At 49.4% G+C, this 25,686-nt stretch overlaps 1 protein-coding gene across 7 annotated transcripts in view; it reads left to right on the forward strand.

Annotated features, from left to right (window-relative positions):
• Window positions 1–25,686, forward strand: part of aopep (aminopeptidase O (putative)) — a 74,018-nt gene that overhangs the window by 40,902 nt on the left and 7,430 nt on the right. For 4 of the 7 annotated variants that reach the window (XM_076049468.1, XM_076049470.1, XM_076049469.1 and 1 more), the window contains 3 exons: window positions 19,362–19,481; window positions 24,441–24,527; window positions 24,661–25,108. In XM_076049468.1, the coding sequence (XP_075905583.1) occupies window positions 19,362–19,481; window positions 24,441–24,527; window positions 24,661–24,801 (348 nt within the window). In that variant the 3' untranslated portion in view covers window positions 24,802–25,108. Of the gene's footprint in view, window positions 1–19,361; window positions 19,482–24,440; window positions 24,528–24,660; window positions 25,109–25,686 lie in introns of those variants that run through there. The other 3 variants (XM_076049467.1, XR_012929280.1, XR_012929279.1) reach the window with 3 other exon arrangements.

Here is a 25,686-nt window from a genome sequence, read left to right on the forward strand (position 1 = left end):
CTTGTGAAAGAATAGCCAATTACTGTCCACTTGGCCGTACACAGTAGTGAGGCGGGGAGGGGAGGGGGGGACAAGTGAACGGACGGATGGAGCGGAGGGAGGAGGCGGGAGGGGGTGTGGGAGGTCAGCGTTTGAAGTTACACCATAAAAGCCATCCTGAAAGGAAGCGCGAAGTGGTCCCTCCCTCCCTCCCTCCCTTCCACCCCCCACCCCACCCCCTCCCTCCCGTCCCTGTTGCCCAGCCCCGCCGCTCTCTCCTCTTCCATGGCTCCATCGCCTCCCTTTTGTTTCACACAGAGTGGCCCATGGATGGACCAGGTGTATTTCATATTACTCCTTCATGTACTTCAAACAGCCAAACCCAGGCCCATTTTTACCCGGGCCCCTCTGCTTTTTATCTGCCTCTCTTTACCTCCTCCCCCTCCTCCTCTTCCTCCTCCGCCTCCTTGCAACCACTGGCCTGTTGCAAATCTATAAATCTCCAACTTGACGTGACGACGGAAGCTGCTCTCCATGCTTGGGCTCAGTGAGCTTTACAATAGGCAGGCTGCACAGTTTTTATTTTTTTCTTTCGAAACAGAATCATATTCTGATTTTTTTTACGGCAAGCAACCAATCCGACTTAACCGATCTGTGGAAAAAGACAGAGGAGAGCGAGTCTCTTATTCATAACGCATGAGGTTGAGATTACCTAGGAAAAAAAATCAACAAAAAGACAAACAGATGCACCTGGATAAGGGGAAAATTCAGAACAAAGCATTTCTGACACAATGGAAGCAGATGTAGGTGATGGAAATGGCCGCCGTGACTGGGCGGAAAGAAGGAGTGAAAACAGAGGAGAGAACGTGTTGCTGTAGTCAGTTAAAGGTCAGAAGGTCAACCTGTTGCAGTCAATGGTGAGAAGAAGGAGCTGTCGTTCTGGTCAGATGGTTGATCTGCTAAAATGCAATAGCAGATTGAATGGAAGAGGCTTTTCTTTCTTTTTTTAATTGGCTGGGTTGCATTTAGGACTAATGGCATGGATGATCAGGGGACGCGTGCACGCTCACAAACCTGACCGAGTCACCTGGTGGAAAAAGCCAGACCCCCCCCCCCGCAGAGCGGCCAAAGATCTGCTCCATTTACTATCTGCTCCATTTACTAGAGCCAAGGTTTATTAGCAATCGTTTCTGCTCCCTTATTAATGCACACACATCTCCGTGTGCACGTCTCAGGTCTGTGTGTGTGTGTGTGTGTGTGTGTGTGTCTGCGCGCGCGTGGAACTTGGGCGCGTGCATGCGATACGCGTGCACAAGCCGGGCGTTTGCGCGGAAGACGTCTGTGGAAGGATATTAGTCACGCCCGCGTGGTAATGGGCCTCATTTTGCTCTCATTTTCATCTGCGGTGTGCGTAATAAGAGCGACCGTCTGCCCCTGCTGATCAGCAGCGGAAACCCCGTAGGGGATCCGTGCTGGGAAATAGCCGTTGACCTCGGCTAACTCTCCTCAGAGTGGCGCGATCCTCCGGCTGAGGCATCGGTTGACTGGAACATTTCATAAAATGCCTTGCAGATATTTGATGGGTGTCGCAATCGGGCTGAACGTCGCTTGGTAAAAAGTTGAAGTTCAGACTGTTTGTTGTTCTCAGCTTTATTGAGTGCATGTATTTTTTTTTTCCAAGAGTCTCAACTCGGATGTCGATGAGGCGTTAATGCATCTCAGCACCATGGAGCACGTTATAGACGTCAGTGTAATGAGACGTGGCTTTATGCAACTCCCTTCCTGTTGATAAACAAATCTGGGAAATTGTACAATGCCGGCATTTTTGTCATTCCTGAAGAAATTCCTCCGCAGTGCACTATTATTAACTTTGCTCACCTCTGAGCCTGAGGGCGCACAATCAGTGTAAGCAAGTGCCAGACCAACCAGAGGCTTATTCCATTTGTAGTCTGGATCTCGCGTGTTGCTGTTTTATCACGCTTTTATTTTCAAAGGGCGCCGTGCTGTGCGACGGCGCACGGTGCCAGTGTCTGCACGGCCTGTGCAGGCAGGCACAGTTCAGCGGGTTCGACATACAGAAACGGCGACGCGCTGTCACTCTTCTCTTGACTTTACTGTTGCTTCAGAGTCGCCGGCAGATGAGTCAGCCTCCGTCTCATTTCAACTTTATCACCTCATATGGCCCAACGTGGCAATCTGCACCTTTCTGCACGTTGCCACTCAACAAGTGTGAAAGGCAACGCACCACCTGGTGCGCAGGCAACATGTTTTCTCAGACTTTTGAGTTCTGCAGACTGATACCAGCAGGGGAGGTGGGAATTGATACAGGACTGAAAGGAGAATTTGCAATATGCTTAAATCTAAAATGTGTTCTTCAACGAAGGCTTTGTGGGCGTATTGTGTACAATCCTTTACTTACTTACAGTGTAGAGTGGATTGAAAGTCCTGCTAAATCTTCTCGAAACAACTCTTTAATTCAATTCAGTGGGACTTGTATATGTAGCTTTAACTGCTCCCGACATCATTTTCCTGCTACGCCGCAGTGCGAAATGCAGATTTAGGGCAAGAAGTGATTTTCCGCTGCAGAGTGCCGTCTAACAGGATCACATGGCGTCGATGTTTCGCTTCATTTATGGTTGTCCCGATTGATCGGTCTGAAAAGAAACAAAACGACTGGAGTTCAGCAGATGATTGTTCGCAAAAGGGAAAAATTCAACCAGCCAACCCCCAAAACAAAACATGAAAACAATTCTGGAGTCGGACAAAGCCCGTGGGTGTACGGACCTCCAGTGCCAAGTCAGGACAGCATGTTTCCTAGCTTCTGTTGCTGTTGTTCTTGCTTTTGTAACATTATCTAATATATAACTGCACCTATACTGACCTCTACCTGGTTGAGTTTGCACCTCTGTGAACAAACGGCAGTGTGAGTTTTATATGGTGGATGGTCTCAAGAGGGCCAATATTTGAATTGTGACGTTTCTTGTATGTGTGTATATACATACACAGGCTGTCCCAAACAATTTGACATCATTTTAAAAGCAGTTATCTTTAAAACTACGAAGTCTAGCTCAAGGAAAAAAGGAACAGTTTAGGTGTTGAAACATTATAAGTTTATAATGGGACCGATTTCACGGCCAAATGACCTGGCTCACACTGACAACAGGACAAAAATAAAACACTCAATATAAAACCTTGATCTCTTTTTATACAAGAAAACAGACAAATGGACGGAGAAGATGGAGGAATCCTTTCTCCTGCCCCGCCTCCCTCATCACTTCCCTCCACTGAAGTCAAGCTAAAGATCGCACCACGTCAGTGCAGCTATAGGAGACACGTTGTCTCTCTGATGGTGGTGGTGGTGGTGGTGGTGGGACGGTAATGTAAAGCTCCGGGGGAGGAGCCGAGCTGCGGCGCTGACTGAACCCCTTTGTGGAGGTGCAGTGTTGATGGTTTGACAGGGGAGGCAGTGGTGGAAACTGGAGCCCCGCTGGGAATGTAAACCCACTGATCAAAGAGGCTGCCGGCCCTGGGCGGGGTCTGCAGGTGCCGGCCAACGCTTTAGATGCTTTCTGTAGGCGGAGGATGGGTCTGGAGGTTGGGGGTGGCGGACAACAAGGAAGGAGGCTGCTGCTGCTGCTGCTGCTGCTGCTGCTGCTGCTGCTGTCGGAATGGCCGGAGTGTGTTTTCGAGCGGAGGGAGGCCCAGTCTGCTGTTTTGCCGCCGCGCAGCCACACACTGTGTGAAGCCGTGGTGTAAACATCATTCTCCGTCCACCTTTTCATTTGCCTAAAATTTCAATCTCAAAGTAACCTGAGCCGCGCTCTGCATTTCAAAACTCCACGAGCGCACATCAAACATCTGCTCTCCCTTCATCTCCTCGCTCGCGTTTCTCATTCGCCGTCGCTCCCCCTTTTTTCACCGCCGCTCTCTCTCTCTCTGTCTCTCCCTCTCCCTCTCCCTCACCCTCTCTCTGTCTCTCTCTCTCTCTCTCTGGGGTTCTGTTTCTCTATCCCTTTGTGACTTATGGCCAATGAATCAGGGATGAGGGAGTGTGCCGGAGGAGGGATGGGAACATTCAGGGAAATGGCTGTTTCCGGCCAGACTTCATTACATCAAGATAGGAAATGGTTGTAAGTGTTTCTGTGTGCGAATGTGTGTGTGTGTGCACACACGCGTGCGCGCCCCTGTGCGCGTTTCTCCACTCTCAGAGCAACAGCGCTAAGTCCGCCACTGCGAGCTGTAACAATTAATTTTCCTCATGTGAAATAAATAGTGAAAAAGCCGAAGAGTTCATCCATTTAGAATATTTAAATCACAGCCCCGCTAGCTGGAAGTGTGTCGGAGCGGGGGCAGGGGGGGGGGGTTGCGGCGCCATCTGTCCTGTAATTCTGTCCAATGAAATGATAAATGTCACGGTGAGTTAATTGTGTTTTGCTTACACCGTTCCATTTTTTATTTATGAGTCTAATCCGTGCGTACGACGGGGCCTCATGTGCACCCAAAGGCGCGGAGCTGCTGATTGCAGTCCGACATGGCGGGAAGGTTCCAGCAAGGAAAGCAGAGTATTTTTGAGAAGCCTCTGTGTCCGGCTGCGGTGAAGGAGGCTTGGTTTTTTTTGCTGGTTTCTTTTTTGCACTGTGGAGAATCAATGAGGTTTCCTGTTGTGCTGCGGTGTTGCTCATAAATAATCTATCTCTGCCGTGTGCATCCGGTGGCGGCTAGCTAGCTGCTTTTTTTTTTTGGGGGGGAGGGGCTTGCTTCGTAATTGGCCATCAAAGGCTTTTCAAAAGTTGGAGAGGCAAAGGACAGGGTTGGTTTTGTGAAAAGGTGATCTCCAATTATTTTTTGAAACAACTAATCTCGCCAGTCATTTTTTGATTAATCTGCCCTTCTTCTTCACTTCTGTCTCTTCCTCCTCTTCGCCTTGAGTGTCAGGTGACAGACACGCAGCCCCAGCGTTCGACCTCCGTCTTGCTGCGCGTCAACTTTGAGCATTGAACTTGTTAAAACGCATGGCACGCACACAACTGTGAAAACTGGCTCAGTCTCTGGCAAAAAAAAAGAGAAAAAAGTTTCAAACGGCGCTCGAGCGACAGCACTGGTTTCTCTTGGACCGGTGTATTCCTGTGAGGCCCATTTAAATTCCGGCTTCTACCTGAAGTTTAGAGAAATCCCACCCAAAAAATAAAAATAAACTTAAAAAAAAGACAGAGAGCGAGAGAGAGAGAGAGAGAGAGAGAGAGAGAGTTTTTCCCATTGACGTTTTTGACATATGTGCTTAGGGAGAGCCAAAACTGTTCCCTTTTTTCCTCTGCCTAGTAGCAAAAAAACAAAAACAGAAAAAAAAGAGAAAGTTTGAAATTTAGCAGGAATGCAACGTGTTGAAGATGAGAAGACTTATGCGCTGAATGGAGGAGAGAGGAGAGGGAGGAGATGGCTCCATTTGTGTTGTGTTAATGAGGGAAGAGAGTGAGACGAGGAGGGAAGGCGTGTGTGTGCGTGCGTGAGTGTGTGTGCGCGTGTGTGTGGGTTTTGTCTCATTTATCACTCAGCAGCACTTCTGTTTGTGGGGTCACTGCGAGCCCACAGTCGGTCCCGTCTCTTCCGGGGGAATCTGTGCCTGTGTGTGTGTGTGTGTGTGTGTGTGTGCATGAGGGAGAGAGAGAGAGAGAGAGAGAGAGAGAGAGAGAATCAGAGCGGCGAGGTGTGTGTGTGTGTCTCTGCTGACAAACCATTTAATGGAAGGCCCGTCTGGCTTAGGAGGACCACTTAGCTCTTCATGGATCTCCCAGGATTTCTGGGAGTGAAGTGAGGGCTAGTTGTCTGGAGCTGAAGTAGTCAGAAGAGAACACGCGCACACGCACACGCACACACACTTTTTTATTTTTTTTTGGAGGAGGAGGGGAAGGGGAGGGGGAAGAGGATGAGGGTGGGAAGGGGGGGGGGGGGGGTGAGAAAAAGGCAAACACATACACATGTATTCTGAATCCCAGAAGCGTTTGAGTGTCATTAAAGTGCAGCTGTGTTTGTCTTTCCAGCACACATGGAAAACACATCAGGGAGGGACAGGGAGAGAGAGAGAGAGAGTGAGAGAGAGAGAGAGAGAGAGAGAGAGAGAGCGGCCACATTGGTGCAAAACCAAGTGCAACCGCACAAATGGTCGTATTGTTCGACCTGGAATCCATTCAAGTGCAAATTAAGGCATTTGGGTTTGTTTATTTTTTTAAATAAAATGAAAATAAAATCAAAATGTGTGCAGCCCTGTAAAAGCAAGACGTAGAGTCGCTTGTCTGGGCTGCAAATTAAAAAAATGGGAGGGGGGGGGGCGGGGGGCTTCTGAAAGTGATGGAAAATAAATCAGAGCCGCTGGAGTGGGCGTGGCCGGCATTCACTGTGGTGAATATAAATGGCTGAGTTCTAAAACATCTGTCTGTGGTGAGCAAACTAAACTCTCCCTCTCTCCTTCTCTCTCTCTCTCTCTCTCTCTCTCTCTCTCTCTCTCTCTCTCTCTCTCACACACACACACACACACACGCACGCATATGCATGAACACAAAGTGATGTCAGCTGCGCCTAACAGTGGCCTCTGACGTAGACGGGTGCTGGTGGAGCAGCCGGAGCGCCGCGCCGCCACCCGACTGGAGGTGTGTTGCTCAGGAGGCTCTTCAGTCTCCTGGCTGCACCTTCCATATTATTGCTACTGTCGTCGTTACGACTTCTTCCTATTGTGCCGAGCGCTCGGTGCTCCCTGACTGGGCTTCACTGCATCTCCGGCCAAGTCTTTTGTCAAGGAGCCAGCGGCTTCATTTGGCTCGGAGCGGGACGTCGTTTTGCGGAGGGAGAAAAAAAAGAGAAGGGAATTGCATTCCAACCACCGAAGGTCGGCAATTTGTTGCGACCTCACCATTTAAAAAGCAGGAATCTCACCGCCATCGTCGTCGTCGGGTTGGAAATAATGGTCTCGCTTTAAAGAAATGCATTTAAAAATATATATGTATATTTTTCCTATGGCACCGGCGCATCACAACGACTCATTCTTGACCTTGGCAAAGTAGTATCTTTCATCTTTAACCGTGTTTTATAATCAGACGGCCGCAGAGAGACGCAAACAGATCGTCTCAGCAGCTACAGGCCGCTGGAGGGAGCCGGCCCGAACGCACATTGCTAGTCTGGGACATCATGTGAAAAAGTGTGACGCCGTCTTATCGTTGCAAACATGAAAAAGAAAAAAGAAACAACGGGAGGTTTGTCTGATGACGGAGCTGCGAGCGAAGAGAACACGCGTTGCATTTCTCTCCGTCTTCCTGACTTCACCTCTCTTCCCTCTGCAGTGTCCCCCTGTCTGTTCATTCCTCTGTGTGTGTGTGTGTGTGTGTGTGTGTGTGTGTGTGTGTGTGTGTGCGCGGCCAAGCGTTGCGCTACAGCTGTGTGTGCGTGTCTGTCTCTGCAACAGATATGTGGGCTTAGTCCATCCCACATACCACTGTCAGCTCAGACTGCTTAAACCCAGCCAGGGTTCACACAAGAGACAGGAGTCGCACACACACGCGCGCACGCACGCACGCACACACACACACACACACACACGCACACACACACACACACACACACACACACACACACACCCAACAGCAGCCAGTGGAGAACACGCGCTCCTGCTGAACGTCATCTTTATTTTGGCTCACCTTCCCTCCACTTCCTGCTGCTCTGTCTTTGCCCCTCCCCCACCCCATCCTTATCTCTTCCTCTCCTTCTCCTCCTCCTCCTTCTTCTTCTGTGACTTTGAGCGGCGGAGGGTGGCGTCCCACCACGCTGGAGGTCAACTCGGGTGCATGTTTGTGTTTTACCCCCATTACTGCTGTCATCCGGTTAAACCAGGCTTGACAGGACAGATTCTAGCAGCCTGTTTGTGCTGCATGTATGTGTGTGTGTGTGTGTGTGTGTGTGTGTGTGTGTGTTTGTGTGCCTTATTGCCTCCATTGTGTCTGCTGACATACAGGAATTCCAGCTGCTGCGAAAGGGCACGGCTAAAGGAGGCAACATTTAATTGCACCGGCTTTTTCTCCCTATTTTTTTTTTTTTTTTTTTACCTCGCCCCCCCAACCTGTTAATGCATGCGCATGTCCGCATGCGTCTGCATGCGTCTGCATGCGTCTGCGCCTCTGCGCTCTATTAACCCGCCAAATTATTATAATCAAGAGCAGCGCACCTTCGCCGACGATATTAAAGCGCAGCCTCCCTGCGAGATGACTGGGAGCCTTTGTTTTCTTTCCTCTGCCCCCGAGGAATAATATTTAACCATTACCCCCAGACTGCTCTCAGCCTCTCAGGAACAGGCCAGAACAAATGACATGAGGAAATTAAAACCTGGGCGCTCTGCTATTTTCAGCCTTAGTCACATTTCATGCTTCCGTGCCTTATGTCTTGAGGGAAATGAGCAGGAACCTGCGAGGTATCTGAACGCACCCTGTTAGCGTGGAGCGCGAGGGCGGCTTTCAGACTGTGACGTCGGATTTTTTTCCCCCCTCTAAAATTTCAACGGTGAAAAAGTCAGCCGAAGCCCTTTAATTGCAGGAATACTGCAGAAATGAAAAAAAAAACAGGAGCTGTCGAGTTTTTTCCTCCGAAGCCTGATGAATGTGGATCTGCTGTCAGTTTTAAGTGGCAGGTGTGGAGTTTTTCCTCCTTTCAGATAAAAATGGAGTTTGTGATTAAAACCATATCTGTGTGTGTGTGTGTGTGTGTGTGTGTGTGTGAACAGACTAGGCAAGCAGGGAAAATAAACACACACAAATGTGGAACAGTATCCGCAATTAAAGCTCCTTATTTGTTGACTAGCTGATGTATTTACAAGGTCTGCTACAGCAATTTCAGTATGATGAAAGAACAAATTGTCAGGCAAGCGTGACTGTTAGTCAGAATTACATGTTACTGTTACATGGAGTTCCTCGGCTCTGCGGTCGCTGTTCAGCACATTTTCAGTCCGGGGAAAAGTAAAAATGCAGAAAATAACATTGGTTGTTGTTGCAAAAAGTGTCAACATCCATAAATGGCCCACTGCTCAGAACTGTCACTGATTACAGTTTGGTTGTATTGCGGTTGAAAAAAAAAAAACCCAAGTAAACTATGGTATCAAAAGTAGCAAAGCTCTCGATTCAGATGATCCAGATGCTGCAAATGCTGCTCAGGACCTCTGGTCAGTTCAGTTCATTCGGACTGTTCCGTCAAAACATTTTCATCTTTGCAAAATGATCAACAAATCTATAGTTTCATTACATCATCACTTCATCATCAGTACATGTCAGAATCTGTACTTTCCTACTTTTACTTGAGTAAAGGAGTTGAGTCGATACTTTTACCTTTTCCAGAATATTTTTACCCAGTACAGAATGTGAATACTTTTGCCATCTATGAAATAAAGTCAAACCTCAGCCTTTGTGCCCACTTTCTCCTGGAGGTCGTCTTTGGATAATTCCACTGAACTTCTTGTGTTTTGCTGTATTTTCTGTTTTGTTTTGCTTTTCTGTTTTTTTTGTTGTTGATCACCCTCCCAGCCGCCATGGTTTCCCGTCACGTCTCCCTTTGTTTTCGTTGACATACAGCTGTTTGGATGTGTCACAAAAGCTACTTTTCTTTTTCTTTTTTTTGCTTGCCTGTTTTCGTCCCACACAAACAGTGGTTCTTTTGTTCCTCTCGGGTTTCAAAGCTCCTTTCTTTCAAAAGCGTGCGGGTGGCGCAGGGGGCAAAAAAAAAAAAAAAAAAGCATGGGGGCGCCACTGACTGACTTCAGTCCCTCGCCGGTGGCTCTCCGCCGGTGGGGCACCTGCAATAAAAACGTCCTCACTCCGTCCCCTATAATGAGAGACGCGCGGCTGTCTCGCACTTTAATTGTGCTTTTCGTAATGGCTTGGAAACGTTGAAATGAAACAGGACGGGCTCTTACAAAGAGGCCCACTGAAACGCGCTGGTTTGCGAGTCTGCGGGGACGAGAGCGGCGAGCAGAGGGAGGAGGGGGAGTGTAGATGGGAGAGGTAGGGGAGGTTGGGCGGGGGGGGGGGGGGGGGGGGGGCGGCCACTGGAGACCCCTTTGTGGGTTTGCGTCAGAGTGCCAGAGATTAATTAAACTACCCGTGTTATTCTTTTTTTTTTTTTTTTTTTTAAGGTGCGAGCGTGTAAATGAGTCGGCCGCGATGAGTGGGAGGGAAAACAAGTTAATTGGCTGCATGATCAACACTAATTTGCGGGAACAGAGAATTTTACACTGACAAGGATTAAAAAATGAAGCGTCGCCGCCTTGTCACTGTACACAGGGACGTGTGTGTGTGTGTGTGTGTGTGTGGGTACAAAATGGCAGGCCACTTAGCAGCAATGGGAGTGTGCGTGTTAATGTGCTCATTGAACACCTACAACTGCAAAAGGCCTGGATTTGATTTTTTTTTTAATATATATATATATACATAACAAACAAATGTAAAAAAAAATTGGCAAGGGAATCTGCACAAAAGTTACAACTTTTACTGGAGCGACGAAAGTTCTTGAACGCCTCTTGAATCCATGAATTGAATTCAACGGTCAAACAGACGTCAACGACAAGCTGAATTATTCCTTTGACGTTGGTCCATCTTCAAGGTTCCAAATTGTGTGCTGAAAGCCACCAGTAAAGATTCACTTGTGTTTGATTAGTTCAGCCCAGTGACCCGGCCATTGATCTGTGCCGCAACCAGCCACCAGGGGGCATCTGAGATGTTTTGGCTTTCGTAACGTCCGTCTCCACGTAACATCCTTGGCTGAGACAGTAAATCTATTCCGTGAGTTGAGATGTTGTGTTGCCTGCTAAAAGTGCATGAACACACAGTGTGTGTGTGTGTGTGTGTGTGTGTGAGAAAGAGAGAGCGAGAGACAGAGAGAGAGAGAGAGTGAGAGGGAGGGAGAGAAAGCCTGATTTGACTCCCCGCCGGCAGGCTCAATGAGCATGCTTTTTTAGCTTAACCCATGACTCGCAACCGTGCTGTGACCCCACGCTGCTTTTTGATTGGCCCTGAGACTGTGAATTTGAGGGAACGGAAGCGAGATGGCTTGTGGGGAGGCGGGGGTGGAGGGGGGTTGACCGGTGGGTGGTCAGGGGCTACCGGGCGCTACGCGTCCTAACAACATGCAGCTGATCAAACACGCGCTCTGGAATACGGTGCTCAGGCGTAGAGGTGAGGCTGCAGGCTGGGGAGGAGGTTCTGGAGGCACTGACGGGTTTGAGGAGTATCAGTGAGTCTGTATTAAGACGCTAAAATACAGCCCATGATCCCAGATGGATGTTTTTTGTGTCTCTTTTCTATTTTTTCCGGTGGAAGAGTCCTTTGGGGGAGGGACCAAAACAAGGGAAGGAACAGTCCGGGATATAGGCGGACAAACCGCCAGGCTACAGTTGGACCATTCAAATGTTTTAGCGCCGGCGGAAGCAGGTAGCTGAGGCTCTAACCTCGCCGTGGCGCAAAGAGCAACGTCCTCTGACGTTACGACTGCTCCTGTGCGAAGCGGCGATGTTGACTCTGTGATTTTGTTCAAATAAAGTTCTGCCAAAGCCAGTCGGGACTGGAGTGAAAACATCCTTCCTGCCCAAAGCCTTCGGGGCTTCACTGACTCAAATTCTCTTTAATGCCAAAACAACGTCCGGTGCTGATGAAACTGCCGCCGCCACCGCTGCAGCATCCAGGCTGACAAAGCGCAATAACAATAATAATAATACTCGATTTCTCTTTTATGTGTGTTTTAAAGGCAGCCGCTGTAGTCACTTCCTGCTGTTGCCACAACCTGAGCGAAGCTGATTTGTTCCGAACAGACCGACCGTCAACGCTTGCCGTTAGAGCTTGGCAAGATGGATGTCGCCCAACTGAAATATCTCAGAGACTCATCTGCAAATGTTGCACGACAAAACTTTCCACCGCGCTCCTCCTGCTCGCTGGGAAAAAAAATCTCTGCCGTAATCGATTCCCGTCCGATTGGGACGGCCGAGAAGCGCCGGCCTGCTCGCCGTCGTTGATTAAAACGCAAAGAGCGCAAAGAGCAACGAGTTCGACGAGGGGCTCGGTGGCAGCGGGTCATCTGCAAGGTCATCGGTCTGCGAGCGGGACCGTCGCCGAGGTCGACGCGGCGCTGCGGCCGTGGCAGCGGCAGCGGCAGCGGCAGCGGCAGCGGCAGGTGTGACATCATTTTATGCAGCGATAGCCGCAGAGACAGCTTCATTTAGCCCGGAGACATGTGACTCATAGATAACCTTTCAGCTCGTCCTCTGTGTGTGTGTGTGTGTGTGTGTGTGTGTGTGTGTGTGTGTTGTCTCCATCCCATTACCTGAAATTGCTTTACAAAGCTGTGATGTCAGCAGGTCTTTTTGATGATGTCTTCTTAGCCCTTGTGGAGCAACCAGATTGCGGCGCCGTCTTCTTCTAGTTGAAAGTAACTCATGTTTATTTAGCCGCTCAACACATTGAGCAAGTTGTGTTTCGACGCCCCCCCCAAGCCCGCCCCAGCCCCCAGGGCCGTCGTCCCCTAGCCGGACTCCAGCTGGTCGCAGACGGTTGCCAATGTGTTTAGAAGTCAGTTACTGCGAGTGGGTAATGCCGCGCAGCAGCCGCCTCGCTCCAACTCGGAAATCTCCCTCGTTGGACAAATTGTGTTGTTTCATTAATAGCAAGACAAAAAAAAAAAAAAATAATGTTTACTTTTTACTTAAGTAGTCCAGTCGGATGTCAGAGGCTCCAGCTGGTCGCAGACCAACGTGCTACTTCCTGCGAGTGTGTAAAGCCTCGCTCGGATTTCACCTCTGAAATCTCCCTCGTTCGTCTCGCCAGTTCTCAACAGGAACCGAGGTCGCAACCGAGGTCCGAGGGCGAGAGGCCGAGGGCGAGAGGCCCAAAGCTTTCCTCCGTTGCCACGGTGGGGAGATGGCAGTGGGGAGGCTGCGAGCTGGAAACGACAGCTGCTGGTGCGGCGACTTTTATCAGGCGTGGGCGTTGTTTTATATTAAAAGAAGGGCGCGAACGCCCGGTGGACGACATTGTTCTGCTTTAACAAGGCTCCCTTTAAACGGCGCGCTGAATGGTGGCTCGCCACGAGGCGCTGAGGCAAAGCTAATGTGGCGCAGTAACAAATCTGATTGGTCCGCTTCAGTGCGATTAAACTGTGAATCAATCAAATCCACTTCCACGTTTTGGGCTCCCTTTTCCGATCTCTGTCTTCTGGCTCTTTTGCACAAACGTCGGAGGTTTTAGAAACTCACAAGTTTTGCCTGATGGTTACTGGGCCGGTCGTTCATGCCTCAGGTCGGCGAGCGCCATTTGCTCTGCAGGCTCTCTCCTCCGCCCTCGGCCCAGGGCTTCACACTCAAAGGCTTATTAAAAGTGCCAGAGCTTCTGTGACAGCACTTATTCTGTCGCGGCCGCTCGGACGAAACCTCAACAGCTGCTCGGTTTCGCCGTTTCTCCTCAAGAGCGAAAGCCACCACCCCGCACCCCCCGCCGTCGTTTGAGCAGATGACTGCTCAGGCCCCTTAAATCAATTGTGAGGAATGAAGACGGAGCCGGAGAGAGATAAAGGGAGCGAGGAGGAGCTCTCAATCGGAGGAGCCACGTAGTGTGTGGTCTGGTGGAGGAGGAGGAGGAGGAGGAGGAGGAGGAGGAGGAGGAGAAGTTGGTGCGGAGACGAGGAGCAGACAGCCGTGGAGACGCAGGCAGAGGGTGAAGGAGGGAATTGACAGGAGGAATGAGTGAAACCTCAGTACCTGCAGCGGCAGAGCTGCGGCCTTTTTAGCTGCTGCTGCTGCTGCTGCTGCTGCTGCTGCTGCTGCTGCTGCCAGAATGTGTTTTTACGAGCCTGCGGTCAGACGAAAATAAAAGGCAACCGAGCGGGTTGAATGGCATCGCACTCAGGCACACACGCACGCGCACGTAAATGCGATTGAGCAGGCTCTCGCAGTTTGGTTTTATAATGTCACAGTTATTCAACGTCTCCTACCCCCATGATGCCGTTGGAGTGAACAAGCAGCTCGCAGCCTCGGTGTTTCCAAGTGTCGGGCGAACACCTCTGCACCACTTTGTTTTTTTTCCTGCACAGACGGAAAAAAAGCGACAAAAAAAAAACTTCATCTCGCTCGCATCTTATTCTTGCAACTGTTGCTTCACCTGGGACAGCGGTTGGTTGGTTGGTTGGTTGGTTGTTGTGTACAGATTTGTGTGATAACGGCCCCGCCCAATGCTGCCGCGTCGGAAGAACTTGTGTTCAAGGCTCAATTCAAGCAACAATGAGGTGGATTCTTAGTCCCAGAAGTGTGAGGAAAAACATCAGAGAAGCTGAGAGAAGCAAGACTTTGGTGTCTTTCACGAGCGCTGACAAAAGCAGGGCACAGAGTCGCTAGAATCAGTTCATCAAAAAGATTTATTCGAAAGATTCGTTCACTGAATCGCTCAGTTGAAAAAAGTGTTTTGTTTTTTTTTGTTTTTTTTTAAATGAATCCTTTGCAAATGACACAACATTGCAGAGTTTGCTTTGAAACGAGTGAAGGACTCTTACGAGGCTCGTCATGGTCACCGGGCCGTGTCCTCATAAGAGGGTGTTTGCTCACTGACGAGATCAATAATCCCAATCATGACGCCCTGCTGCTGCCGCTGTCGCCGCCGCCGCCGCCGCTCGGTTTCATAAAATGGCCTTTTGTTCCGCACAAACTGACAGCAGATCAGGTCAACTCCACCACAACAGCCCTCTTCACCCGCACACAGCCCCCAGGGTCAAGGTTGTAGACCAGGCGTGGTCCTTGATATAGACACCGCTGAACGGCCGAAACCTTTGAATCAGTGCATCGCAGAAACAGCTGCGAGTTCGTCTTTGCAGTAGAAAAAAAAAAAAAAAAAGAAGAAAAAGAAAAGAAAAGCACAAAGACTTGGCGTCACATGACTGCCTGGTATCTCGAGGGGACTGTTGGTTTTGAAAGTCAGTCAGTCAGTCAGCAGCAGCAGCAGCAGCAGCAGCAGCAGCCTGGCAAAAGGCAAGTCAACGAGTCAATGACTAAAGTCCCAAAGAGATTCAGCTCCTTGATTCAGATATCAGAGGTTATCTGAGGTTCCTCCCGCCGTGATGTCACTGATGAATTATCTCCTGTAAAACGGACCGGGGAAAAAAAAAAAAAAAGCCAGTCGACGCTGTATGACTCGGAGGGAGTGTGTGGAACGGTGGTGGGTGGGGGGGAGAAATGGAAAAAAAAAAAAAAAAGAAAGAAAAAAAGTCCCGATCGATGCTGTCAGCGCATTAAGGCTGGTGAAAAACGAGACGGGCTTGGCTGTGAGTGGACAGTACGCCGGCGTGGAGCGCTGCTCAAGCACGTTGCCATGGAAATTGTCGGGGCCTGAAATGGACGGAATGAGATTAACGATTTACCTGTCTCTTTTTTTTCTTGCGTGCATGCTTGCATGTGTGTTTGTGTGTGTGTGTGTGTGTGTGTGTGTGTGTGTGTGTGCATCTATCCGGACAATTTGTTTTCACCTTCACGCCAACTCCGACGGCGGCGCCCTGGGAATCTCGGCGGCGGCGGCGGCGGCGGGAACAATGGTCTCATCCCATCGCAGCGGGCGGCTCGATTGGTGCTATGGCCTTAGAATCCCGTACGGCGCCCCGTGGGAGAGTGAGAGAGCGAGAGAGCGAGAGAGTGCACGTTTGAAACAAGCGGCTGAAGAGCGTCGATCCGTTTTTTATTTCTTGCCGTACGAGCGTTTTGTGCTGCGGCAGCGAGCTCAGTGTGACTAATGCCGCAGAGTCCCATACGCCCACGCTCCCGCACTGACACACACACACACACACACACACACACACACACACACACACACACACACAAAAACATAGTAAAAATGTAGCTGCTTCTTCCTTTCCAGCCTTTCTTTCCTTCACTCTAATTATATCCTACTCCTTGAACTTTCATACACACACACACACACACACACACACACACACATAATGTGTGTGTGTGTTGTCATCGAGTTCAGTGTGTGAGAGGTTGTGTGCGTTTCAGTGGGCATATCTGGCCGTGGTCTTTTAATATAGCGCGGGCGCTCCTGACCTGCTGACCCCGGGTCAGCTGCCTGTATATAGCAGTGGAGTGTGTGTGAGTAATATTATGTATTGTGCTCTAGTAGTGTAAATGCATGCAGGCAGTGTGTTTGTGTGTGTGTGTGAATTGTGCATTTCCTCTTTTTTTTTTAACTGGTGGCATTCCTCGGCTTTGAAGGCCACGATGGGAATGAAGAGTCTCTTTCATGTGGATGAATTCCATGGTGTGTTTGTGTGCCTGTGTGTGTGTGTGTGTGTGTGTGTGTATGTATGTGTGTGTGTGTATGTGTGTGTGTGTGAGAGGAGACATTTTCATTTGACAGAGGGATACGTTTCCCCCCTCGGTCGTAAAGTGCTTTCAGCACTGTACTATGAAGGGCTATTGTGGAAGGAACCATGACCTCCTCATGACACAGGGCTGCGTGTGTGTGTGTGTGTGTGTGTGCGTGTGTGTGTGTGTGTGTGTGTGTGTGTGTGTGTGTGTGTGTGTGTTGGCTATTTCAAAAGTTTGTGTACCATTTTCATCTGTGCACATCAATAAAGGAATGAAGTGGACTTCCACTCCTCTCTCAGCGCGCGCGCGCACACACACACACACACACACACACACACACACACACAGGCACAAAACCTAACATTTTTTTTTCCTAAGGAGTCATGGATCAGTTACCAGACAGTTCATAAGTAATTTAACCTTAAATGTCACGTATTTAGCGTCTCCTGGGACACATAAATTACATTTTAGGAGGAGCCCCTCAAACAGGGCTCTACCAAAGTGTGGAAAAAAGAACAGTTTAATTTCACGACTGTCCGTCAGAGGCACTCATAGCTGCCGGTGAAAACCTGAAAAGCAGCTCCCGGTGTAACACTATCGACCGGGGGTTTTGTTTTTGGAGAGGCCCATGTCGACGTATCGATTCCCAGCGAAGCCCCCGGTCGGAGCGGAGCGACGGCTGGCTGTGCCGGAGCCGTGTTGTGGGTGGGTGGGGGGGTGGGGGGGGCTCACAGGTGGGCCCCGGAGAGACCCCTGTGGGACGGAGATGCCACTTCGGAAAAATATTTGTACGTCTTTACAGGGTGGGTGGGTGGGTGGTGGAGGAGGGGTGGGTGTGTTGAAGGGGGGCGGGGGGGGGGGGGTAGTGTTGCATTAGCCAGCTGGATCCAGGTGTTGTCTGCCAAACTTGACAAAAGGTGTTGTTGACAGAAAGTAGCTGCGTTTCCATTACAGTTTTTTTTTTTTGCAAAATAAAAGCGATATTTCTAAAAATTTCAACAAAGTAAAATTGCGATTTGCAGGTGTTTCCATTGAATGGTGTGTATGGTGAATGGTGAATATCGACGCGCAAAATTTTTCCGAGAATTACGTTTGCTTTTGTTTGTTTACATTTGTTTGCCGTCAAGAATGGTTGTTATATTTTTCTCTTTGATTACTTGTAAAAAAATATTCTGTCTCCTCCTCCGTCCAAACATAACGCAGCAGTTTCACTTGAAGAGAACTGGTCACATGACCAAGTATGTCACGTCCGGTGACACTTTTGAAGAGCGTAAAAACCTTTTAGCAATATTTGATTTTACAATTTTTTTTTTATTTTCTATTTCTTTTATATTCCATTTTTATTGCGATATTTTGCACAATTCTAGCGGTAACGGAAACGCAGCTGGTGACTGCTAGCATGGCCTGAAACGCTGCCGCGGTTGCAGTTTCTCAGAACCGTTTTCACATTGAAATAACAGGAAGGAGCAAACACCGAACGCTTTCAGTGTTCAAAGTGAAAAACGGATATTTTCTCGTCACTCCCGACCGACCGGCTTTGAAAACACTTTGGCTGAAAAGGCTTTTAAAAAAGTGCTGCCTTACCGCCGGAAGGCGATGACGCAGCGCTGCTTGCTGCTACTGGCTAAATCAAACAAACAAACATCCGATGGGTCTGTTCTGAGTAGAAAATCACGAAAAATCACTCCTAAATCAACACCATTATCTTTCTCTTTTTTTTCCCCCCCAAAAAAAACACTTCCTGTGAGCTCTTCACCCGGTGGACGTGTGCAGTAAAATCCAACTGATTTCTCAATCACTCCATCCCAGATCTCTTCCAGCTACGCCGTCACATTGTTCCTTTCAAGGTTCAGTCTAGCCCACCCCCCCACCACCACCTGCGCTGCTGAAGATGTTACTTTCAGAGAGAACGTCTCTAAATAGTCTCCTGACAAACTGTAAATTGCACAAGCGCAGCTGTTATATTTACCTGAACAGGATTGTCTGTCTCCTCCATCACTTCCTCTCCCCAACCCCTTCGCTTTCTATCTTTGTCAAACACACACACACACACACACACCCTCTTCATACCTATTTTCACTTCGGCTCTCTGCGGAGACCTCAGCCATTAATTGCGTCCCAGACTGGGAGCGGGGGGGGGGGGGGGGGGAGAGAGAGAGAGAGAGAGAGAGAGAGAGAGAGAGAGAGAGAGTCTGGGATTGTAGCAGCGGTGGCGACAGGCAAGGCTGGGCACAAAGCTCTCTCCGGAGACGGAAGTCGCTCTCTCATATCGCTGCCCACATCCATCTTCAGTGGCGGCGGCGTCCTCGCTCGCAGCCCGGGCTCTCGCCGTCCCCCAAGATGTTAGTCATTAGAATAAAATGGCCTTGTTTCCTCCGGGTGAACCTCCGGAGAGCGCAGCCCGTTCCAGCGCTTTTAGAGGAGCCTCAGCGAGGCGTCCGTCACTCGCCTCCATCCTCAGGCTCCGTCGCGGCCCCACGCGGGGAATTCACCGCCATCACTACAAGCAGTAAAAGATAATATTCTTTTTCACCTGCGTGTCGGAATAACGCTCGCCTTTGTTTCCGTGCAGAAGACATCGTCATCTCTTTGTTCAGCTCGTCTCTGCGTGCCTAATTTGACCTCTTGCTCGCTCGTTGTCTTCTCATCACTACCTCTTTTGGCTCTTTTGTAATATTTCCCAGCTGCACATGAGTCACTCGGTGTTCATCATATTTATTTAATCTCCGTCTCAGCTACACGGCTCTTATTTCTCTGTCATTTCCTCCATTGGAAAAGCCACATTAATAGCCCCGGCGATATTGTCTGAGAAGAATATGCAGACTCAAATAAATGAGCTGGAGGTAGAAAATAATAATAATAATAATATGCACATAATTCGACTGGCCTGGTGGTTTTGGAGCCGGCGTCTGGATTTGCGAAGCTTTTTTTCTTTCGTAACATCTAATAATGGGTCTCAGTAGGTCTCAGTAAGTCGGCGCTACAGTAATAATAATCTCATCGGCGCTTCCTGTCTCGGCAGGTGACGTCAGAGCAGCTGGTGATGCTCCTGGAGCTGCTGCTGGAGGAGGAGGAGGAGCTGAGCCAGGCAGCGATGGAGGCTCTCCAGAGGACCTACAACCTGCAGAGCCGAGATGCTGAGGTTAATTCTACATTTCTTCTTAATTCATGTCGTTCTTCTTCTTCTTCTCGTTGCACTGTGTACGCTGCTGCAATTGTGCACATTTCCCCAAAGCCGGGGTAAATAAAGGTATGTTCTTCTATTCTATGACAGTGGTTCTCAACTGGTGGAGTCTCAGGACCCACATTTCTTTCTTAGCCTGAAGTTGCAACCCAAATTTATTCCACAAAAATAAAACTTTAGCCCACTTTCTATCGTGTCTAGTAGATGAATTATTGAAATTATTGAATGGAATTGTGTGCCAACATTTTCTACATAAATATATATATATTATAAAGTCCCTTTTTTAAGAACCAATCCAGATAGCTCCATGACCCACTTTTGGGTCGCGACCCACCAGTTGAGAAACGCTGTTCTATAAGACAGACACACACACACACGCTGAGACTCCATAATTTCCACTGATTGCACGGGAAAAAAACACACAGGCTTCAAAGTCCTTCAAAGTGTTTGCTTCATGCATCTGTGCTGCAACTAATTCCTGGATGCGCCGTATCACAGCGCATGCGAGATTCTCTTCTTGTCGGCGAACATCAGCGCGCCAGAGACCGGAGACCACGCTAACCTCTGTTGTTAACTTGTCGCTCGACTTAACAACTCCACGCTCATTTATTTTTCATAGAAGGAAGCGTATTTATTTGACGAGGCGCTCTGCCGGTGCCAGCGGTGCGACGGCGCAAAGCCCCGAGCTCGTTATTTTCCAGAATCCAGGAGGCTACAACGCACATCTGATGACAATTGTGTTTGCAGTCCAACAGTCGCCGCCTACTTCTTTTGACTTTTTCGCCGAAAACGAAAGCGTTGTTCGTTTTTTCAAAACCTCTACTCTCTAATTAACCCCGGCGTCAAAAGCCGAGGAGGCCCGGCGGTGACCCCGGGTCCAATTAAAGTTTGGCCCTGTACTGGGCGTCCTCGGTCCCACTTCCTGGCAGCTGAAAGCCGATTGGTATCGGCACATTCCAAGAAGAACTTTTAATGTTTGCGGAAAAATACAGCCGGGACATTTTTGCACATAGTCGTGCAAGGCTTTCACACGCAAACACACACATGGACAGTGGCGTGAGAGCATTGGTCCTGTTCTAATGTTGGTAATCCTGTCTTCAGGTTGAGCTCTTCCTCTCTTCCCCTCACCTGCGTTAAGCCATTGTCTGTTTTGTTTTGCCTTTGCGATTGGAATCCAATGGGACGGCGCTCGGCCGTGGCAGAGTAAAGACACAAGTACAACTGAAAAACCATCCAAGGCTGATGGGGGATCAGCCGGTCGCTCCTGGGGTCGGACTCACTGTGCCTGCGTCTTCGTGTCGGCGTGGGCTGTCGCAGGAAGTTGGACTGAAGGGAAAAAGAGGTGGTGGAAATAGCAAGAAGAAGAAGAATCGGCTTTAACGGTCCAGCGTGTAAAGTTTGGACTGAGGAGTGTGCAGTCAGGGCAGCTTGTTCCCTCGGTCCACTGGCTGGACAGGCTTCACATTTCATACCTGTGTGTTTGTGGATCTCTGTCTTGATAAACCTCATGCGTGCCTGTCCTCATGACCTGCCGCTGCGGATGCAAACCCTGCGGCTCCCACACACAGCCCGGCGAGATGTGGAGAGTCAGGAGGTTTCTGGGCAAAAAAAGGAAGAGAAAAAAAAACCCTAAAAGGAGGCGCTGCTCCGTCTGAGCCCTAAGTGCATGTGTGTGACTTGTGTCAACGCTCCCACGCTAGCCTAACAACGAGGCCAGCCAGCTGTGTGTGTGTGTGTGTGTGTGTGTGTGTGTGTGTGTGTGTGTGTGTGTGTGTGTGTGTGTGTGTGTGTGTGTGTGTGTGTGTGTCGCGTCGCGTCGCGTGTGAGTGCACTGCCGAGCTCCCTCACAATTTGCATGTACGAGTTGAAGTGCGTGACTTTTCCCGTGAGCCTCATGTGACGCGAGGCGCCGCACTCAAACCCCCGCCGCGCGTCGCGGGGGCCAGACGCCGGTCGGCGCACGTGCACGTGCGCGGGCGCGGCAGCACACAGGAGACATTGTCCGTCCGTCCAGGTCGGAGCTCCGCTCCCGTGGCGACGTTCCCTCCCGAAACCGCATCCAGTCTGGATTCACATCTGGAGTGGAGACGACGGAGAGGAGTTATTAAAACAGAGGAATGTCTGGAGCACAGTTTACTTGTGTTGCCTTTCATCGCGGTGACTCAGTGTGTTTACAGGATGGAGCCCCCCCTCCATCCTGAGAGAGAAAACAAAAACAAGAAAGAAAATCCAACCTCCAAAGATTCATTTCCAAACATCTGAAGGGAACGTTGTCAAATATCTGACAAGGAGCGCACGAAAGGGAATCGGCACTACACAGAGTTCAGGATCGATCGGATTGGGTGATTTATTTCTGGTTTTTAACATCCGTTCAGATGTTTGTTATTTTTTATTCCAGTCAACTCCAGTCAAGCAGCCTTGCACAATCAATTAACCCCCCCCCCCCCCCGCCCCCGAACAACAAGAGACTCAATGTTTGGCCCTCTGTTTACACCAGTTGGTCTCCAACGCTAACCTGGTTAGAGCTCCAGTCCCCCTTTGTGACGTGATTTCTGGGACTGTGTGGTTACCAGCACATGTTTCATGAGTTTTTCACTCACATCTGGGGATTTCACTGACAGGATGGACACATATTAGCAGAAAAAGGTGATTATGTCCATGTTATGGGACCTACAGCTTCACATTTTACAGTAAAGTAAGCGGTCCAATTTACTAGAGATAAATAATATGTTGTTTTTGTGTCATTTGATCAAATCGTTTTTGTCGTCTACACAAAATAATGTGTGTGTTCTGGCACGCTGGGATGAATCTGTGTGTGTGTGTGTGTGTGTACCGACTTCCTGTGCGTGTCTGCTCGTCACGGTCAGCTAGCAGCAGCTGCAGCGCGTGCGTATGTGTCTGGACGGTGGATGGTGGATGGTGTTCGTGTGCATGTGGAGGTTGTAGGATCTGCAATACATGTAGGAATGTCATCGTGTTGTTGCGTATGCAGTCAGGGAGTGTGAGAGAGACAGATAGAGGAGGTGGTGGTGGTCGGGTGGGGGGGGGCAGCGAGAGGACAGAGTGTTAACAAAAAGCAGTGAGTGTGGGGAGCCGCGGCAGGCAGCTGCTCTGCCCCGCGGCTCTCCCCAGGAATGTAACCCGGCTCAGGGAACAGCTGCCGGGGACGCACGGGGCCAGGAGGGCGGGGCCAACACTGGCCAGTGAACACAACAAACACACACACGCAAACACAAACACCGGGCGCCATGTTACGCATGTGACCGCTCGTTTGTTTCCGTCGTCTCCTCCGCTTCAGTTTTTCCGGGGTGATTTTCAAAAAGCTGCAGCGCCAAGCGAGAACTCGCTACCTATGACCCTGGCAACCCGGAGCCATGCACGTCAGTCACCTGGACGGAAATTTGCTATTGTGCCGTCACCAGTGAAAAATGTCCTTTTATTCACAGAAACGCATTGCTGCAATTCAAAAAAAATGGTTCAGAATAACATCCTGATGTGAAAGTTTCACGTTTTTACGAGATCATTTTCAGGTTTCTTTCATGACAACTCGCTGGCGTAACGAAACGAGTCATAAGCAGGGCGCTGTGGCTCGATCGCACGATTCAATTAAACTGTACTTTAAGCTCGGGAGGTGGTGAGATCCTGAACTTGTCGAGCACCGTCAATGACATTAATGGTAGTGTGTTTACTTTGAGCAGGATTTTCAAATGCATGGGGCTGTCATACCATTGGAAAAATGAACGTGGCTCTATTGAGGTGCATGAAAAGATGGCCGAGTGCACTGCCTCGTTTTGCCAGAGTCGTTCTCACAACTAACAGGAAAATCATCTATTAGAAATCTAATAGAAATCTGAAATGTTCCCGTAATTCAGTGATATTGAGTCCTGTTTTTTTTTTGTTTTTTTTTTAGTACGGCAGCAATGTGCTCTCGTAAATATTTGACCACCTTGGACGCAGCAGACACCAGGTGTCTCTGCTTCACTTTACCACACCGTCGAGGCGGACTCGTGTCAAAGCCACTCGCACGGACTCGTGAAGCATTCCGTGTGAACGCGACAGGTTACCAGGATTTTCGATTTCGCCTCTTTTGTTTGTAAAACGCCGCACTCGACTCCCAGGGCCACGCGCGACTTGCAAACTAATGCAAAAACAAAGCCAAACATCCCATCATGAGGATTCTCAGGACGCGCCGGTGCATCCGTTTCGCCTCTTTCAAGTAAATTGCCCCCTCATAAAATAAATGTGTGTTAAACGCCGCAGGCGACGCCCAGAGAGAGCGCGGGCTGCTGAAATGGAATCGGTCATGAAAAATCTCACCCTCCTTCAGCCTGGGCTCGCTCCGAGGAGCAGTTTATTATCCCGAGTGTGTGGACACGGTTATGGATGAAACGGGCGCGAGAGAAAACAGTCGGGCTTTAAAGAAGTGAGAGTGCTTTAAAGGATTTTCCTGCTTTTTTCTTTTACACAGGCAAACAAAAACAAACACGCGCACGCACACACACACACACACACACCACACACACACTCCCAGGCGCACGCACACATCCGCTGGAAGTGGATGATGAAGGATGATGGCTGAGGCGGGGGACAGAGCCCGCCTCTGATCTCTGCTGTAACCTCGGCAACAGAGCTCCTATTGATCTTCCAGGAGAAAGGCCATGCATTAGCATCCGCACACATACAGTAAAAACACACACGCACACACATCCAGCGAACAAACACACACACGCACGGTGGACTAGAAGAAGACAGCGGAGATTTTCAAGAATTTGTGTCAAATTACGAAGTTTTGCTGCTTGGTGTTTTTCAAATAAACGCATATTTTACTGTCATTTATTGAAAGGATTTGTTTGCGAAAGAAACGTGTGTGTTTCTCGGAGCATCAACAATTTTTTGTCAACATTTTTTTGTGTGCAGGTGCGACATCGCTGGTGTGAGCTGGTGATCAAACACGAGCACAGAAAGGCTTACAGAGACGTGGAACACTTCCTGCTCCACGACCAAGTAAATACTCACACTTCTGACCTTAGTAATACACACCTCTCCCTCGCCTCAGCCTAACAGTTATCTGTGTGTGTGTGTGTGTGTGTGTGTGTGTGTGTGTGTGTGTGTGTGTGTGTGTGTGTGTGTGTCCTAGGCCATGGGTGTGTACCTCTACGGAGAGCTGATGCTTCAGGAGAACCCCCAGCAGCAGGAGCTGGCTCGTCGCTGCCTCTCACTGGCCCAAGGGGAAATGGACCAATCGGCACGCAGAGTGGTCGAGGAGATGGTCCTCTGACGTCGGAGGTGAAAGCTCATTCTTTTTCCGAGAAATATAATGCGTGCCAGTAACAAATGAAGGCTATGCGATGTGGCAGAAACGCAGTGGGCTGATTAGTCTCGGGTGTCTGGCCATTAGAGGCGCTTTTAGCACAATCTGGCTTTTAATGGCTCTAAATGAGGAGAGAATTTAGATCGATGGCTCCCTCTAATAAGCCGAATTCAAAATGAAGTGTATTCATGCATGTTTAAAGCAGCCGCAGCCAGCAGGAAGTAGGAAGCCTTGCCGTGCTGCTGAAAGGCTGAGGTTCAGGGTCTGAAATCTGCCACGTGAGGGGCGAGGCTTCGTGAGAATTACGTCCCGCGAGACGGGATTTTACCAGAGTCGCGCCTTATGCGCTTCGCACCATTCAATGGAAACACCTGCAAATTGCAATTGTACTTTGTGGAAATTTTTTAAAAAAATATCGCTTTTATTTTTGCGAAAAACTGTCATGGAAACGCAACTATAGACAGAAGAGAATCAACATGCAAGGACCCTCTTCTAGACGGATATAAAAAGATCCAATCAAAACAATTTGCACTACTGGTTAAACATTCTAGATCAGCTCCCCAGCTTCAGGCTTGCGTTTATTGGTGTTTTCTGCGCGCTTTTGCTTCACCGCCAGCCGACGGTCGGCACCTCGGGTGACGGAGGCCTCTTACCTTCACATTCCTCTCCACTCATTGACCACGAGGGTTTGTGGATGCAAGAAAGGGGCCTTTTCCGCGGTTTCACAGCAGCGCCATCAGGATGTGTTTGTCAGCGGAGGAATTCAGGAATGTGTTCCTTAAACAAACGAGCGAGGGAGGAGAGAGAACGGGGGAAAAAAGAGGGAGAGAGAGAACGGGTCAGCGAGCGTTT

This window comes from Nelusetta ayraudi, unplaced genomic scaffold, assembly GCF_046127955.1.
Source record: "Nelusetta ayraudi isolate G7.1 ecotype Tasmania unplaced genomic scaffold, CSIRO-AGI_Nayr_v1 ptg000116l, whole genome shotgun sequence".
NCBI lineage: Eukaryota > Metazoa > Chordata > Actinopteri > Tetraodontiformes > Monacanthidae > Nelusetta > Nelusetta ayraudi.